The sequence below is a fragment of the Nothoprocta perdicaria genome, unplaced genomic scaffold (assembly GCF_003342845.1).
Source record: "Nothoprocta perdicaria isolate Ctin4 unplaced genomic scaffold, notPer1 scaffold_120, whole genome shotgun sequence".
Taxonomy (NCBI): Eukaryota; Metazoa; Chordata; class Aves; order Tinamiformes; family Tinamidae; genus Nothoprocta; species Nothoprocta perdicaria.
The window spans coordinates 1,566,437-1,582,533 of record NW_020454317.1 but is presented as its reverse complement, the minus strand read 5'-3'; the positions used below and the strand labels follow the sequence as shown (position 1 = coordinate 1,582,533).

Sequence of the window (16,097 nt, the reverse complement as noted above, 5' to 3'; positions counted from 1 at the left end):
CTCTGTTTCTGTGAAGAAAAAAACTGTCTCCCTATCAAAACTGAATGCATGTAATTGTTACAAATGTGAAGAAAAACCTTCAGGTGTGAAAGCAACACAAAGAAACGCAAAGACATGTCCTGGAACTGAAACAATCATGATGGAAATGCTCTGCACTGCTAGACTCATTTATTATAGCTTCACTGACACTTTTTTTGAGTACCATAAGAACAAAACATGTTATGAAGGAAAGGTAATTTCATATAATGAAAATATGCTTATTTTCATTGTGCTCATTTTCATTCATTTCAAACCATTTTCATGGTTTATTTTGTGATTTGAAAAGAAACAGCTTGTAACTCATCTTTTCTGTTTTTCCCATGGCACTTAAGTTGGGGGATGGAGAGTAAAAAGACAGATGGAGCTGAAAGGCATGTGAGCCCTTCAGAGGAGAACCAGAAAAAAATGCCTTGTCTGATAAAGCTGTTCAATAGATTTGCTGTATGAGGCAGCATAAATTTCTTAAACCAAAATTATTTAGAGGCCACTGATTTGCAGCTCTCAGTATGTCTACTGCAATACACATGCAGTCAGACTTGAAGAGACATGAGGCACCTGCAGGTGAGAAGGTCAGCAGAAGGTGTTTGAGACTGCAGGCTGTCCTGAAGGAGCAACATTGGTGGGGCTGAAATCTCTTGTCTTCCAAGAGATGTGTCTTGCTATTGGCTATTTGCAGTCATGCTATTTTTCTATCTAACTTCCCAACTATATAGTGACCTAAAACACTCCTTATCCGCTCCCCCCACCTCCCCCAGTGCCTTCTGCCTTTCAGATTGGCATATATTAAATCACTGAAATAATCATGCCTGTATTTTGGATTACTCTGACCTGTTCCTTGTCATTCTTCTTGCTGTGCACTGAGTAGGGGATGATGGCAAAGTAGAAGTGGATCCCGGATTTAAAGGCTCTCATGGTGCACAATTGGTAAAAGATTGTGCAACTTTTAACTCTGACATTCCAAATCTTTTAAATATTTACAAAGAGGAATTTAATTTCCTCTCTGCTTCCACCTTTAATTTACAGTATACTTTATAACAACAAAATAGTCTAAACATATAATTACTTTTCTTGATGCAGTGTAAGAGTTTACTAAAACACAAATTATATGCATTTCAAATGAATATTGCTAAAATGTAAAGAAGATTTAGAAGAGTGAACCAAGTTCAGATTATTATCCTGGTCTGGAACTCAAGGCCTTGGCATTTTTATTTGTTTTCTGCTAACCTTTGTCCAGATTCTTTTTTGTGCAGTTGTGCAACCAATGAGCAAAAACATGGAGCAGTGGGAAAGTGCTCTACTTTTTAACAGGCTGCAGCTTCCTCTTTGTACAGCTGTCTTGTTAGATACCAGGCAGACTTCAGGCCTGTGAATGTACTGTTCTTTCCCATCCCCTCTTTGCCAAGGGGATCTGAGAATTGAGCAGGATTATCAACCATTACTGTAATATTGTTCTTATTTTCTTAATGACAAATGCAAGAGTGAGGGAAAGAGAAGGTATTTCTAGTAAGTTAGTGCAAATATCATGCCTTAGTGTCAAAAGAGAGGAATTGCTGTGGTACTAACACTGTCAGTTTAGACAGTGAATCTCTCTGTTTAGACGTGAATTTCTCCCAGAGATAAATGTGTCTGCAGTGATCTTAGAGAGGCCTTCACATGGAGGCCTTCCTCTGTGTTCCAGTAATAACAAACCTTGCTGGCAGGCTCACAGTCCTGCAGATAAGCCCAAGGAATAACACCGCATCACACATTTTGATGGACTTCAAGGATTTGCAAGAAAAGTGAGAGAACCATGCTGGTTCAGTCTTGAGCAAGGTATATGTTATCTTTAACTGCCTAATTGGAGGCAATGGAGAGCATACAGCTGGACTTCTTGGGGACTTCAGAACAGGAAAAGATGAAAGACAAAAATCACAAATACCAGTTAGGAGAAGAACATTTTTGAGGAGAAAAGAATAAAAAGCTATTTGGTGGGTGAGCTTAAAAACAAAGCCTAAAGACTCCAAATCTGTGATACAAGTTTTCCAAGCCTCTGCAAATTTTCTATGATTTGAATTAAGTCTTTGCCAACGTATGCCAAAATCTCATGCCCCCTTTTTTACGCTCTGTCCCTCGTGCTGAAGAAAATTTGTTCTTTGAAAACCTGCCACCAATAAATCTGGAAGACCAACACTGTCCCCGGTTTAGCAGATCACAGATGCCACAGGTGGGAATATGCTAAATTCTACATGGACCAAACTGTCCACTTAATTCATGTAGAATAATTCTCCAAAATAAGCCAAAATTTGGCAAATCTGATGTTCTAAAAAAATACTCTTAGACATGCAATCAAGTCTAGCATTCATCTGTGTACTTGGAAAAACAACATATTGTGAAGGTCTTGTTTTATGATGAAGTCAAGGAGGAGAAGACAACATAGTTAAAAATGACTGTGCCTTGACATACATAGAATGTCACATTTTTTAACTTTTTAGATGATGCAAAGCTGTGTGTTAGACTTCAAATCCCAGACTCATGCTATAACCTTGAATTTGATGAAGATGATGGGGGCTAGAGGTGAGGTGTGCACTGGCCTCCCTGCTCATTGAAAATGTTCTATAAACACTCTCTGTGGCTTACAGGCTGAGGTATCTGCCTTGGTCTACTTGGGAAAATAGCAAAGCTTGATCATTTTGTTCACAGTACAGGTAGGCTGTTACACCACACAGTGACAGCACACAAAAATTTTGAAGAGAAATAGCAAAAAAAAAAAAAATACCTCCAGTGGAATCTGCATGAAGCACCAGAGCCTGGTGAGTATGTGCATCTGTACTGGAATTTAGTGCATTGCTGCTGTGCTGATCGCTGACATCTGCAAATGGCAGTTCTAATGAAGGATGTTGCTTAGCAGTGTGGAAGATTACTTTAAACTGCCTCAAGCATTTGGCCTAGTAGTACCTTGAAGCACTAAAGTACAGCAGCAGATCTCCCTATAATTGCCTATAGTTGCACAATATTCATATTCTCATATAAAGCACTGTGCTCTACTAAACTTGGGAGTTCTAATGCTTAAGGTCAGTGGTGGAAAAAAATTCACTTCCTAAGAAGCTCTGTTGCATGGCCTGCTTTTCTAATGCCTCTTTAAGGCATTTAATTTCCTTTCTAAATGTAAAATGGAAGTATCATATCCAAGGTGCATGCACAGAGAAAACTAAGTATAGCAGCAGGACTTAATGAGCTATTTCTCCTTGCAGAACGCATGCGTGGCATAAAATTCATTTGCACCAGCTTCTGATAAGAACATACAATGTCAAGGTCCTCTCTGCGAGTAGCCAAGGAAAGCAGCACAGATAACAATTTTCACAAGGCTTTGTTGATATAAGGGAAGGGTTTTCAAGGACGCTGTCATTGAAACAGTTGCCGAAACTTATCATCTGTGTCAGCTGGGAGCTCTCGCCTGCTCCTTGGACTCAAAATATTTTTGCTTTCCTACTGTTACTTGGAGGCCCAATCTTGCTCTACAAAGTAATGATGTGGGGGTGCTGCTTCTGTATCTTTTATTTAGGGTTCTTTGTAGTGAGTAGAAATGGAGTTTAGGAGTTAGCTGAATGAAAACAAGCAAGTCATTTTCAGAGGACTATACAGCTATGCCTGAAATCGGGAGTCCTTTGCAGTGTTTTCAGCAGTTTTGTTTTGCGGCCTCTTTTTGGCCATGGCAGTGTTCCCTGTTTAAGGCAGCTATTTAGCATCCTGATTCAGTAAGCAAACTTGAAAAACCCTGTTTGAGAGAAAGGAAAAGAGCTCAAGTCAGGGTGTCCTGAGAGTATCAAAAACACTGGAAAGGCAGAATGGGTCATGTGGACTTCAGATCAAAACCCTGCCCTCATCTCACGTTGGAAGAGCGTCATTAAAACTGACTTGAATCCCTAATGAGAGATACCTGGGCATGTTCTCTGTATTTTGGAGATGTACAAAGTATTGACAGTCTACTGTGAAAGCACAAATGGGCCTCATAGTCTTATTTTAACTAGATAATTCCACTGAAATTCTCTGTAGATTAGACCATTTCAACACTTTGAAGCTCAAGCAAACTGTAATACATACAATAGTATAAATAAATCAAGAATCCCAGAAGTGCATTTTCGGTCTTGCAGAGCATGAGAAACCTGTGCTATGGTAGGTGAGCCCAGCAGACAAGAAACTAGAGCAGTAAAAGCCACCTCACAAACACCGTGACATGAGCAGTGTGAATGGCTTCTCCTGCTATTTACATTTAATTTTTCTTCATATTAACATTGTAAAACAAGTAAGTACACCTACAGAGAAAAAGCAGCACAGTGATTTACCCTCCTGTAACTTAGACACACAGCACCACATTAAACCAGGCATTTGGACCGACAGCATGATTCCTCTTGCATGGGAGGGGAGGAGTGGAAGCACTTGGTCATTTGTAACATCAGAGACATGAGAGAGGGAGGGGGAAGCAGGGGAAGAGAGGTGGTGCTGTTCAGGGTATAAATACAGGCAAACCTCCTCTACAGTCTTCCGAATGCTAGAAAGGTGGAACTCAAGGACTGGGACAGATATTTGTGGGTTTGTGCATAGCATTGAATTTGGTTTTGTGCCTTCTCGCATTTGCTATTTTTTTCTGTTTATAAATCTTTGTAAATATCTTTTTCTTTGCATGGAAAAAAAGATGTCTAGGCTATTTCTCAATAGAAAGAGCAAGAAAAGTAAGAACTGTTTCAAAAATTGTTGGTTTAGCATCTTGCATATCATTTAGAGATTGTTTTTGCATTAATGTTTCCTTCCGGTAATATCTCTTGATTTTAAAGACCTTGGAGGTTGTGATATCATCTGTTCATTGTTTTCAGGCAGGAGGTGAAAGAGCCATTCCAAGCTGGTAGTTTGCAGCTGAGGAGCAACCCAGAGCAATGTCGCTGGCCGGGGTGAGCTGTCTGGTGACAGGAGCAGGAGGGTTTCTCGGCCGGAGGATTGTCCGCTTGCTGCTGGAAGAAGAGGAGCCACTGGCTGAGATCCGACTGCTGGACAAAGCTTTTAGCACTGAAGCCCTCAGGAGCTTCGGAAGTAAGTGCCATCTGGTCCTAGCCTATGTGTCGTGGGTATATGTTATGTTATCTTAGGCTGGAAGTTTTTACCTCACATCCTCCACCTCAGCTTTGCAGATGCAAGTTTTATCTCAACCAAGTCATATTTCCCTCCCCTCCCCATCTTTCCCTCTCCCTTTAGCACAGAAATCAGAGGTAAAATGCAAAAGCAACAGTTGCCCTTGCCAAAACCTGAGGCTTTGCTACACCAAAAGATAGGTCTCGCCTTCAGCCTGACCAGCTGGAAATCCCAAAGACGAAAATCAGTGAAAATCCTCACATTTCTGCTGGGGGAGAAAAAAAGCAAGGCATGTCTGTGCTTGGGGGGGCAGCGTAGCCCAGACAATGTAGACTTGGCCTCTGATAAGAAAGTCTAACTGCAGAGACCGGGTTGTGAGCGCAAATGATGATGGTTCTCCTCAAGCCTGGTTTAGTCAGACTTTCTGCAGGCTTGGTGTGACCTGCCCTGGCTGAGGGTTGTAACGGCACAGCTTAAAAACTGGTTATCATATTATTATCATAGTTTCCTGGAGAGCAAAGACCTGGTTTGCTGAGCAAAGAAGAGACATGTCCCATTTGCAAAGGCTAAGTCAGTACTTTAGCTTCTTGAAGGGAATGGAGAGGGCAAAATGGGTTCATGGATACACTGTGGCAAGGCTGGAACACATAATGCTGTATTTTAAATGTCCTACTTTTCTGGGATCCTCAGCATGTCTACAAACAGGCACACAGGAACCTAAATTCAATTGAGTGTCTAAATGTGTACATCATAGACTTTTATTTCACAGTGCTTTCCTGCATCAAAGGTCTCAACTGCAAAATTAATCTTCCTGCATACCAGAATTATGTATGCATATTCTTATGGAATAACCTTGTACAATTTGCTAATGAGCTACAGTTTTGCTATAAAGTGGTTAAGTGGCATCAAATAATAGCAATAGTGAGCCATAACCTTGGTGCAAATTACACAAGCCTTTAGGACAGTTTTATTTGTTTGCTGACTTCCTCCTCATTAGACCTTACATGCCGTGTCAGTGAGGATTTGCTAGATCCCCACAGGCATGGCAGCAGCCCTTCCTGTCCTGATTTCCAGGCAGTTCCCGCAGTGACAAAACCAGCAGTGCCAGGAATGTGTGGGTTTAGCACTGATGCAGCCAGGCAGTGGCAGAAGCATCTCTGCTCTTTGCTCTTTTGAGCTTCCTGGGATCTGTCTGGGTGAGTGCAGTCCTGCCTGGACTGTTTTGCTGCTTCTTTTTGTTAAAAAGAAAGCTCTATGCACTCTTTTCCTATGCTTTCCCTTTCCTCCTCTAAACTGTATCAGACACATTTCACCCACTCCCCCCCGCCCCAACCCTAGCCCCATTGCTGCTGCTTATCTGGCCAGCGGAGGAGGAAGGGACAAATGAGTTACCGGCGCTAACTGCTAGGAGCAGGTAGTGGGAACTCCAGGCTGGCATTTCAGGTGTGTTTGGACTGCCCTGAGGCTCTGCACCATAGCTGGCAGGCCTGTCTGTATCAGCCTCTATAGTCACTTCTCTTCAAGTGCTCTGCTATTGCCTGTGCCTGGGACTACCTGAAATGTTTTTCTCCCATTCACTTTCAAGCCCTCCTCTTGTCAGAGTGACTCTTTTTCTAAAAAATAGACACAGTGACTCCTTTTCTAAACACAGGGCTGCTACAAAGCCTATGGGGCTGAGTATCCCCACATACATTATTTTTACTGTGATGACTAATTCTTCAGAGGAGCTGAAACTCCTCTGCTTGCTGGCACATGTTTGGTTTTCTTGAATAGCCTGGAGCACAGCCCGGTTATTTTCTTTCTCATTAAATTCTTGAGCACCTTTTATTTGCAATGTCCCTGCAGTGCCAGTGTTGCAGGAGCAAGTGCAAGTTACAGCTCAGTTGGGTGCCTCTTTCTATCTGGGACACTCTCTTTGTCCTGCTGACACCCTGGCCATCAGGCTCAGCCTGCCTAGAATAGAGGCATTTTCTGTCTTGCACATTCCCAGTGAGTCCAGGATGCTCCAACCAATATAAAGTGCCGTGATCTCAAGCCTAGATTCCACCCAGTTGAACTGTGCCATTGAGAATGAACGTGTCATGGGGTTAGATGCTTTGGTTCCTCTCCCAACTTCACTTCCAAATTATCCTCATATCATTCCTGTCTCTCCATTTATAGAATCATTTTTGTCCACCTTTGACACCTTCTTCGAAAGGTATGAGAAGCTTCTAGCTTGCTCTCTTTCTCTCCTCTCTCCCTCTCCTCTCTCTAGCTTCTCAGCATTTCAGAGCACTGACTCCCTTCTGTCTCCTCCCTCTGCACATCTCCCTCCCCACCCTAACCTTTGTTTCATGTAATTTTTCCTAGCCTGAAACTTACAGACCAGGTGACACTTCACCATTTAATGTCAGGCTTTTAAAATGGGCACTGGTAACCCAGGACTGCTCCAAAGCAGAAGGAAAGTATGGGAGTAATACAGCTGGGGAAAGTTCTTACTGTGGCAAATTGAATCCTGTCTTTTTAGCTCAACCTTGCAGTCAGATTCATTTGCTTTTGTCCTTGCATTCAAAATAGAAATGGTAGTAGCAACAGAATAACCTAGTACTTGAAATGGGACCAGCATAAACATACTAGCTTCTCAAAGCTAAAGAAGCTAATAAATTGCATTTTTCTGTAGAAGTAAAAGATACATTTTCATAGACATATTTTCAGACTTCCTCTTATGAATGCATAAAGTGGATCATTGTTATGAGACTTCCATGTAACCAGAAAAATTGAGAGTTGTCCTGAGCGGAATGCCTTTCCCCACCATCTACCCCACAGTAATTCAAAACTTCATACAAGAGCACAAATTAATTCAAGCTACTCTAGTCATATAGACTTTCTTCTTGCTTTAAATATAAACAACAGAGAAGAGAGAGACTGTTTGGAGCAAATAGTACAATTGGATTACACCGTTCACAAAAGGACATTGAATCTTACTGAGTAATCATTACATTTCCAAGAAGACACAACCCTATAGCAAGCAGGCTGCTTAAGGCTCAGAGGCTGTGCAAGGTGCTATAGAGAGAGCTTCCTCAGTGGCTAGCTGCTGTCTTGCAATCATAGCACGCAAAAACAGAGAGCTGGGCGGTATTTAGCCCAGAGAGGGGGAGACTCTTAGAGAGGGGACTCTTCCACACCCACCTGATCCAGATGTTTGTTTGGTGCCTGAGCAATGGTTTGTGCACATTTAAGTCAAGTGTCTGTCTTTGCTGTCCATCTCAGACTGCAAACATCACCTGTGTCTGACTCAGTTTTATGTCTCTGCTTCCTTCTCTGCATAGTTCTCTCTCTCCTTTCCCCAGAACAAAACATGATCAATGCACCAGACCTGAGAACTAGCTGATGTCAGTAAAGTGAAAAGGCACACATTGTACTCACCAACTTCTGCTGACCACACAGGAACACAGATGAACGCCTGCCAAAAGACCATTTCATCTCTTCCCTACTGCTGCACTTCAAGAGCAGCTTTTCTGCTTCATATCACACACAACTTCAATAATCTGCAAGCCCAAACACGGCACAAAGAGGCTAGACAGCAGCTTTCCAGCAACTGATACCAACTGTCCTGGTGATCAGCCTCCAAAAGGCCAATTTTCTCTTTATTTTTCAAAAAGCTTTCATTTGCATGTGCAAATAAAACCTCCAACTGCCTGACTTTTGTCCAGGCATGAGGTGCCTGCTCTAACACAGGCATGTTTGAATATCAGAATTTATACCCTGAAAGCCACAGATCTCAATCCTTTAAAGTACTGTAACCCTACTCATGGAGAACACCTATTAGAGCAAATTTAATTGGCAAATGCTTAACATAAATTGCCTAGCAAGTGCCTAGATTATGTGCCCATCCACATCATCTAGCACCTTTTTATCATACAAGGAGACATCAGTGTGAACTCCTTGGAAAAAAAGCCCTAAGAAAATCATTGCATTCTGTAAAATAAATTAGCACAAGATAACATGTGTCAGTGACTGGAGTAGGAGGGCACTAACTTCAGATTAGTGACAGCTTCTGAAATATTAAGCAGTTAAGCTCTCATTCTGCATTTCTGGCCAGCAGAATGAGAAGAGACTATCAATCAAACCTGTTGCAGCAGAATAAATGTGAAATTAATACAGGATTAACTTAATGTAAATAAAAAATGTACGTTCACATTTGAATGAATGTGAATCTCAGCAGCTACACGCCTGAGTGCTTTTCCTTTAGAAGTTGGTTACGAGGGACTGTGAGAGGGGAGAGTGTCTGCCCGGGCCCGTCACCGTAGCTGTGCCTGGGGAGCCCTCTAGTGCAGGCACAGCAGAGGCTTACAAGAGGATTGTCTTTTTTCTGTAATCACACTCCTTGCTTGAATGCGGTAAGTCATGCTGAGCAAGTCCTCTCCCGTGGCATGCAGCTGCATCAGCAAGTTTCCTAGGACAGCAGCAGCAGCAATCAGGGAACGTGGCTGGGCCGGCTAAGTTCTGTAGCGTAGTTCTAGGCTGTATAAGGCAGCTACTGTCTGCAAAACTTTGTGGCTCCTGAAACTAGGTGTCACACACATTAGCTGCTGGGGAAAGAGCAGTTAAACCAAGGTAGCAGCAGTTAAAGTCAGGGCCGAATTGCCTCAGGACAGCAGCCTTGAGAACTTAGATGTGGAGCAGAAGGATGTGCATCCTAAAAGAGGTCCCGTATTACAGAAACTAAGATGGAGCTAGAGCTGGAGTAACAAGAGGTGCAGTACTTCATGGCTGAGGTGCATAAAAGAAATGTGGGAGACCATATGGAATGTATTAGAAGAGCAGCAAAGGAAAAGCTGCAATATGGGCAAGGTCATGGGGCAGGAAATAAGTGTGAACACAGATCTGGGTACACAGGCTGTGGGTGGAGAGAGACAATTCATCACCTTGAAGACAAGAGCATGCAGTGGCTGGCTTTTTGGCATCTGGGTTAACACTTATAAACATACAATCACCAGTTAGTTACCTCTTTCCCACCTTGGCCATCCCATGAATTTTAAAAAGTCATATCGCAGCCTTCAGACTCTTGCTTGCAGTGAGAAAGGCTTCTCCGAAAAAAAAAAAAAAAAAAGACTGTTGAATATTGGCTCCAAAAATATGATAGGTAATGCAACATAGACTTCTATGTCACTGTAATTAGCACTTTACAGCACTGTCACTGAAAAATACCTTCTGTCTGGCAGCCTTAAAATATCCCTCCTGTGCTTAGGTATTTAGCACTTCCCAGCTGTGGCTTCACCAGTCCTTTTAGCACAGATTAGGATGCTAGTGAGGTCCTTTTCTTTGTTTTCTGCTGCTCTTGCAGATTTCCAGGGCAAGACAGAGGTGAAAATCCTGGAAGGAGATATCCGAGATGTGACATTCCTGCACGCTGCCTGCCAGGGGGTCTCCCTTGTCATCCACACAGCCTCCATCATTGACACCTTGGGGCTCATAGAGAAGCAGCTGCTCTGGGAAGTCAACGTAATAGGTGAGTCGGAGAAGCACCTTTCCTAGGCCTGTGTCTATTAAGTGCTGAGTATCAGCTGCTCAGGGAAGGGAACAGTTTACCCGGCTTTTTGAGACAGATTCACTGGGATGTTGTGCATCTTGCACAAATATTCATATGAATGCAAAACATGCACATGTAAAGCCCTATAGAGAGCTGTCCCTCTTCACACTCAGCCCGCACCAGTCGTGCACTGCAGGATTTCCCCCTGATCCTGACCCATAAACACTCGGCTTTTCCATCACCCACCTGGAGCTCCATGCAACTGAAACACTCCCTACCATACATCGCTACCCCACGTCCTTTCCTTCCTCGCCTGTCCCTTTTGAAGAGCTGTCACTTGGTGACAGGATCTCCCTTTTTACAAAGGAGTCCCTTTTTCTCATGAAAAGATTAAACGAAGGAGGAGTGATTTGTCTTTGGAATGGTGTATGCGATATCGGGAATCAGGAAATTTCAATTTATTTCCCCAAAGAACAACCTCATGGGCCTCCCTGGCCGCATTGCCTCAGCTCTTTGGTGAGGATTAGTGCTTATTTACATGAAGATCTCTTTGTCCTTTGTTCGTCTCTACCACAGGTGAAGGGCTTCAGCACAGACAAATAAGTAATATACTTCTGTGTTCCACTACTTACAAAAGTATTGGTGATTCATCAACTTCCAGACCTGCTCGTTTTTGTTCAGTCAAAACCAAAATTAAAAAGTGAACACAGATTACAGTCCAGAAGGCAGCTTCTGAGCTCCCTTTCAGGAGGGAAGGGCAAAGAGGCACAAGCCTGTGCATTGAGAAGTAGGAAAAATAAAGATAGAGCAGTGGTAATTTGGAAAGGGCATTTATAGAGCTGTTTATTTTCTGCTACCATCTTTTTCTCCACAGCAGATAGTATTGTCTGAACCCCTGCAAATATATCAACATCTCAAAAGCAGAAAGGAGATGGAGTTAGTGAGTTTCAATTTGACCAGTTCATTCTTCAGGAAGGTTCAGAATTAAGCAAAAACCACCCAGCCTTTCATAAATCATTCTATCTCCCACGGACAACACCTGATAACATCTGGTAGGATGAAAGCACAGACCAGTCCTGCTCCTAGAGTCCCCTGAGATCAGTCCAGAAATACTGAAGTCCTCCTCTCTGTTTCCCTCTTTTTCTTCCTGGCTCCTCTGTTGCTCCCCTGGCTTTCCAAACCCCTAAGAGCACTGCTATATTCCTCATTGATAGGCAGGGTGGAAGTTGTGTTTCTCTTTGAAAACAAAACTCTTCCAGTACAGATGTGACAAGGAACCAGACCAGAATGCTCACAATCCAGAGAAGTAATAAACCCACCATTTTGTTTTTAAATGAAAATCCAGCTGGTTTCAAATATAGATCTACAAAAACAAGAGTCATAAAAGGGAAACATAGACAGAACCTCACCTGCCTTGTGAGAGCTGGTCTTGCAGCAAAGGCCACGTGACTGTGACAGGGGTTGGGCTCCGAGAGTCTGCACTTTTTTTAGCAACCTCATCCTGCACTTGAGGACCTCTGTATTTTGAGCCTTTCAGAGTGATCTCAAAAAAAGTGGTGCAGAAAAGCAAGCCATGCAAGATCTCTGAATCCAAAATTCAGTGAGGAGACAGAGAGAACCTCAGTGAACTACAATTTAAACTTGCCATGATGCAAGTTTTCTTTGCTCTGTCTCACATTTCACAGAGAATCCCTCAGAAGTATGGTATCCTTTTAGATGCAGCTTGAGGAAGAAAATTTTAAAAATTATTAGTTTCCTTCATCTTTAAAATATCATTGATGGCAAGAATAGCTAAGCATTTTCCAGAAGAGCACGGCTTCTGTGTCATACGGTTGCATGAATTCATTTTTCACATTAGTTTTTTTTTGCTGTATAACTATTTTACTTTGCATTGCATTAGTGTTTTTCAAAGCCTTGTCTAGATTTACTTTCCATTTGTCATAGCAACTTTATTTTTTCTTGTTCAAGTTTGAAAAGAAGAATCTTAGTGTCCTAACAATATTCAGCTCAATTAATGCCATTCCTTGCTCATTAATGGATCCATATTTTCCTGACAGTATTTCTTAGGCCGTTGAATCCTTTTATTCATTATATTCTCTTCAGCCAGACTAGCCAACATTGATTGCATTACTGGCTTTACTTATTGTCATAAGAGAATGAGAAGACTTGTTAGAACATTTATGCAATAAATAAACTGCAAGTGTTTAATTTTATCCCTAGGATTTATCCCCCCCATTTAGAAATGGCCCTTCTGGAGCCATTTCATATCAACCATTTCATAACATTCCCTTGTCAAAGATTCTGTGGCCTCACTTGTATCTTTTGTTCCAAAGTCATCGATTCTTTTATACATTATTATCTCTTAATTACATTGTGAACATCAAATAAGGTAATTCTGCCTCAAATCTCAGTAGGAAAAGAGTCTATAATATATTAAAATATTTATTTCTTCTTTGGGTGCAATTTCTTAGCTTGACATCTTTGGCTATTTGAGAGAACATGGAGTTGCTGGTTTATCTCTGCTCTTGCTATTGAAAACATTGTGGTAGGATTTTTATGAAATCTTGTACTTTTAATGTGATATATAGTTCATGCAGTAAGTCACACTAACAGCATTAATGCAGTAGTGATGTCCAAAGTAAATGACAGAATATGCAAAAAATAAGAGATGGATACATACACAAGCAACAAACTGCTCACTACATATTACTCTATGATGTTTGACCACATGGTCAAATTGCTCTGACAAAAATTTTGCCTGACATTGCTCTGACTAAAATCATGGTCTGTCAGCTAACGCAGCTGCATGCAACCTGACTCACACGTTTCTCTTTTGAAGGTACTCAGCTCCTGCTGGAGGCATGTACCCGTTGTAACGTCCAGCACTTCATATACACCAGCACTATAGAAGTAGCAGGCCCAAACTGCAGAGGTGACCCAGTTTTCAATGGTGATGAAGATACAGTTTATGAGAGTATATCAAAATCTCCTTATGCCCAAAGTAAGAGACTGGCAGAGGATTCTGTGCTGAAGGCCGATGGCCAGCTGTTAAAGGATGGTGGTGTGCTGCTGACATGTGCCCTGAGATCCATGTACATTTTTGGAGAAGGATGTCCATTTCTTCAGGGTCATCTGGATAAGAGTCTACTGAACAAAAACATCTACCTACGTTTCTCCAGGAAGGAGGCTTTGGTGAACCCCGTGTACGTGGGAAACATCGCCTGGGCACATGTACAGGCAGCCAAAGCCCTGCAGGTCCCGCAGAAAGCCAAGCACATCAGGGGGCAGTTCTACTACATCTCTGATGACACTCCTCATGTGAGCTACGCTGATCTGAATTACGAGCTGACTAAGGACCTGGGATTTGGAATTGAGCCCCGGCTCCCCATGCCGCTGACAGTGCTGTATTACTTCTCACTGCTGCTGGAGATAGTGAGCTTCTTGCTCAGGCCCTTTGTCAGATACATCCCCTCTACCAACCGCCACCTGGTCACTCTGCTGAACACCCCATTCACCTTCTCTTACAGCAAGGCACAGAAGGATTTTGGCTACGTGCCCCGCTACACATGGGAGGAGGCCAAGCAGTGCACAAGTCAGTGGATTGCCTCCATAGTCCCGCAGAGAAGGGAGTATTTGAAAAACAAGGCAGCCTAGGTCTTGGTTGGAGTTGACACCTGGCTAAACAAGCAGGCTGACAAGCTGGAGGAAAGCTAGGAGAACAGAAGCAGAAGCAAACTGAAAAGTATTTAAATGGAGAATTTGGGTAACATTCCACCATACCCGCCAAAAAATAGAATAAATGTGAAATGTTCACATTTTTGTGGAGAACAGGCTAATCGGGTTTACATTACTGTATAGCTCACATCCACCTTGACATCTTGCATGGCATGAACACATTATTTTAATAAGACTCCACAGTTTAAATACATCAGCCCTTCTTTTTACTCCACTCCACTTCTGGAAAAGCAATCATGGCACAATTTTTCCTAGAACTATGACTATACTGTATAAAAAAGTATGAATAAGCTGACTTGTTCTTAAGTCATTGAACTCTTACGAGCATTACTGAACACCCGGCATGCAGAAGCCACATGGTTGAAAATGGTGTTAGAGTTTCTCAAGAGCAGTTTTTAGCTTTGCCTATCATTCACCTATCAGTCTTAAGAACAAGAACAAGAACAAATTTGGGCATGGTAAACACTGTGAGGTATAAAGCATAATATAAGTGCAACATAGTTAGTAAGGACAGATTCATGGAGGAGGAAGAGAGGGTCCCTCCTTTGGCCAGCTTAAGACCGTTCCTCATTGATTCTCATTTTCTTAGTTACTGATTTTGCAATAAATATAATGGCTGCCCAACAGAACAACAGCTTTAACAAGATGAAAAACAGAAAAATATTCCAGGACAGCCATGGTCACTAAAAAGTTTCCACGGCAGAGTCAGGACATTCGTGGACACTGGGGAAATAAACAGTACTGGAAAATAATTTCATGCTATTTCCAGCTCTCAGCTAGGGAAAAAGGTTAGTTTTAGCTGATAGAGCACGTGCTTTTCTAATGGTCCTGTAAGTTTCAGCAGAAAGTATAGCTTTATTTCACAGCCAAAACCACAGAACTTGTGAGCACATACCCTTTTACACATGATCCAGCATTTGCTGCTTAAATCTACAGCTCACTTGCTGAAAATAGCCCTAAAAGGTAGGAGTTTCTCTATTCTCTTCAGGATGGTGAAGGTTTCCTCTGTGAAACCTTTATTGGTAGGCACACAGGTTTATCTTATTTTGAAGAAGAGCTATTAATAAAGCCCAGGCTCCCTATGCTGCCAGGACAGCAAAGCTGGGCACTGCCAGCTCATGCTCAGCTTGCTGTCTACCAAGATCCCCGGCTCTTTTCAGCAGAACTACTTCTAGTCAGCCAGCTCCCAGACTGCGTTTTTGCAGGCTTCTTCCTTCCCAGATGAGCCCTTGCATAAATAGTCATAAATGCATATAGGTCAAGCATATATAGCATGCTTGACTTTGTTGAATTTTTAAGGATGCTCTTGTCCATTCCTTCAAATTGACGAGGCACCTCTGAATGGCAAGTTTGCCCTCAAGTGTATCAGCTGTTCCCCACAGTTTGGTGTCATCTGCAGACTTGCTCCATTGCCTCCCACCAGTCCTGCTGAACAGAATAGATCCCAGGACAAACACCTGCAGCACCAGCCTCCTAAAAGAGTATGACCTGCTGAGCACTAACTGATCTAAGCCCAATCATCCATAGTTTTTTTGCTCATCTCGTCCATCCAACCAGACTGTAACATCCTATCCTGTATACAAGAATATTAAGGGATAAAGTGTCTCAAAAGCATTGCTAAGTTTAGGACAAATGACTCCCTGTTAGATGCCTCTGACAGAGCTCTGTCCCCCTCTTGTCCAGCAGATCTATGCACTCTTCCCCTCCC

General features: G+C 42.4%; 1 protein-coding gene across 3 annotated transcripts; it reads left to right on the top strand.

Annotated features, from left to right (window-relative positions):
• The first annotated feature begins 4,563 nt into the window (after positions 1–4,563).
• On the top strand, positions 4,564–14,761 carry LOC112960083 (3 beta-hydroxysteroid dehydrogenase/Delta 5-->4-isomerase-like). Of its 3 annotated transcripts, none has more exons than XM_026054256.1 (4): positions 4,564–4,608; positions 4,890–5,103; positions 10,469–10,633; positions 13,494–14,761. In XM_026054256.1, exons 2-4 carry the CDS (start codon positions 4,950–4,952, stop codon positions 14,306–14,308), a joined length of 1,134 nt encoding a protein of 377 aa, XP_025910041.1. In that variant the 5' UTR covers positions 4,564–4,608; positions 4,890–4,949; the 3' UTR covers positions 14,309–14,761. The 3 variants fall into 3 exon arrangements, with proteins under 3 accessions (XP_025910041.1, XP_025910043.1, XP_025910042.1); XM_026054258.1 differs by having other exon boundaries at positions 4,569–4,604; XM_026054257.1 differs by having other exon boundaries at positions 4,573–4,608; positions 4,894–5,103.
• Positions 14,762–16,097: the final 1,336 nt, after the last annotated feature.

Bases quoted from the DNA above. Each gene is read 5' to 3' on its own strand.
- LOC112960083 (XM_026054256.1), top strand. From the start codon at position 4,950: ATGTCGCTGGCCGGGGTGAGCTGTCTGGTGACAGGAGCAGGAGGGTTT. The intron at 5,104-10,468 runs GTAAGTGCCATC...CTGCTCTTGCAG, and splicing joins AGCCCTCAGGAGCTTCGGAA to ATTTCCAGGGCAAGACAGAG. The intron at 10,634-13,493 runs GTGAGTCGGAGA...TCTCTTTTGAAG, and splicing joins CTGGGAAGTCAACGTAATAG to GTACTCAGCTCCTGCTGGAG.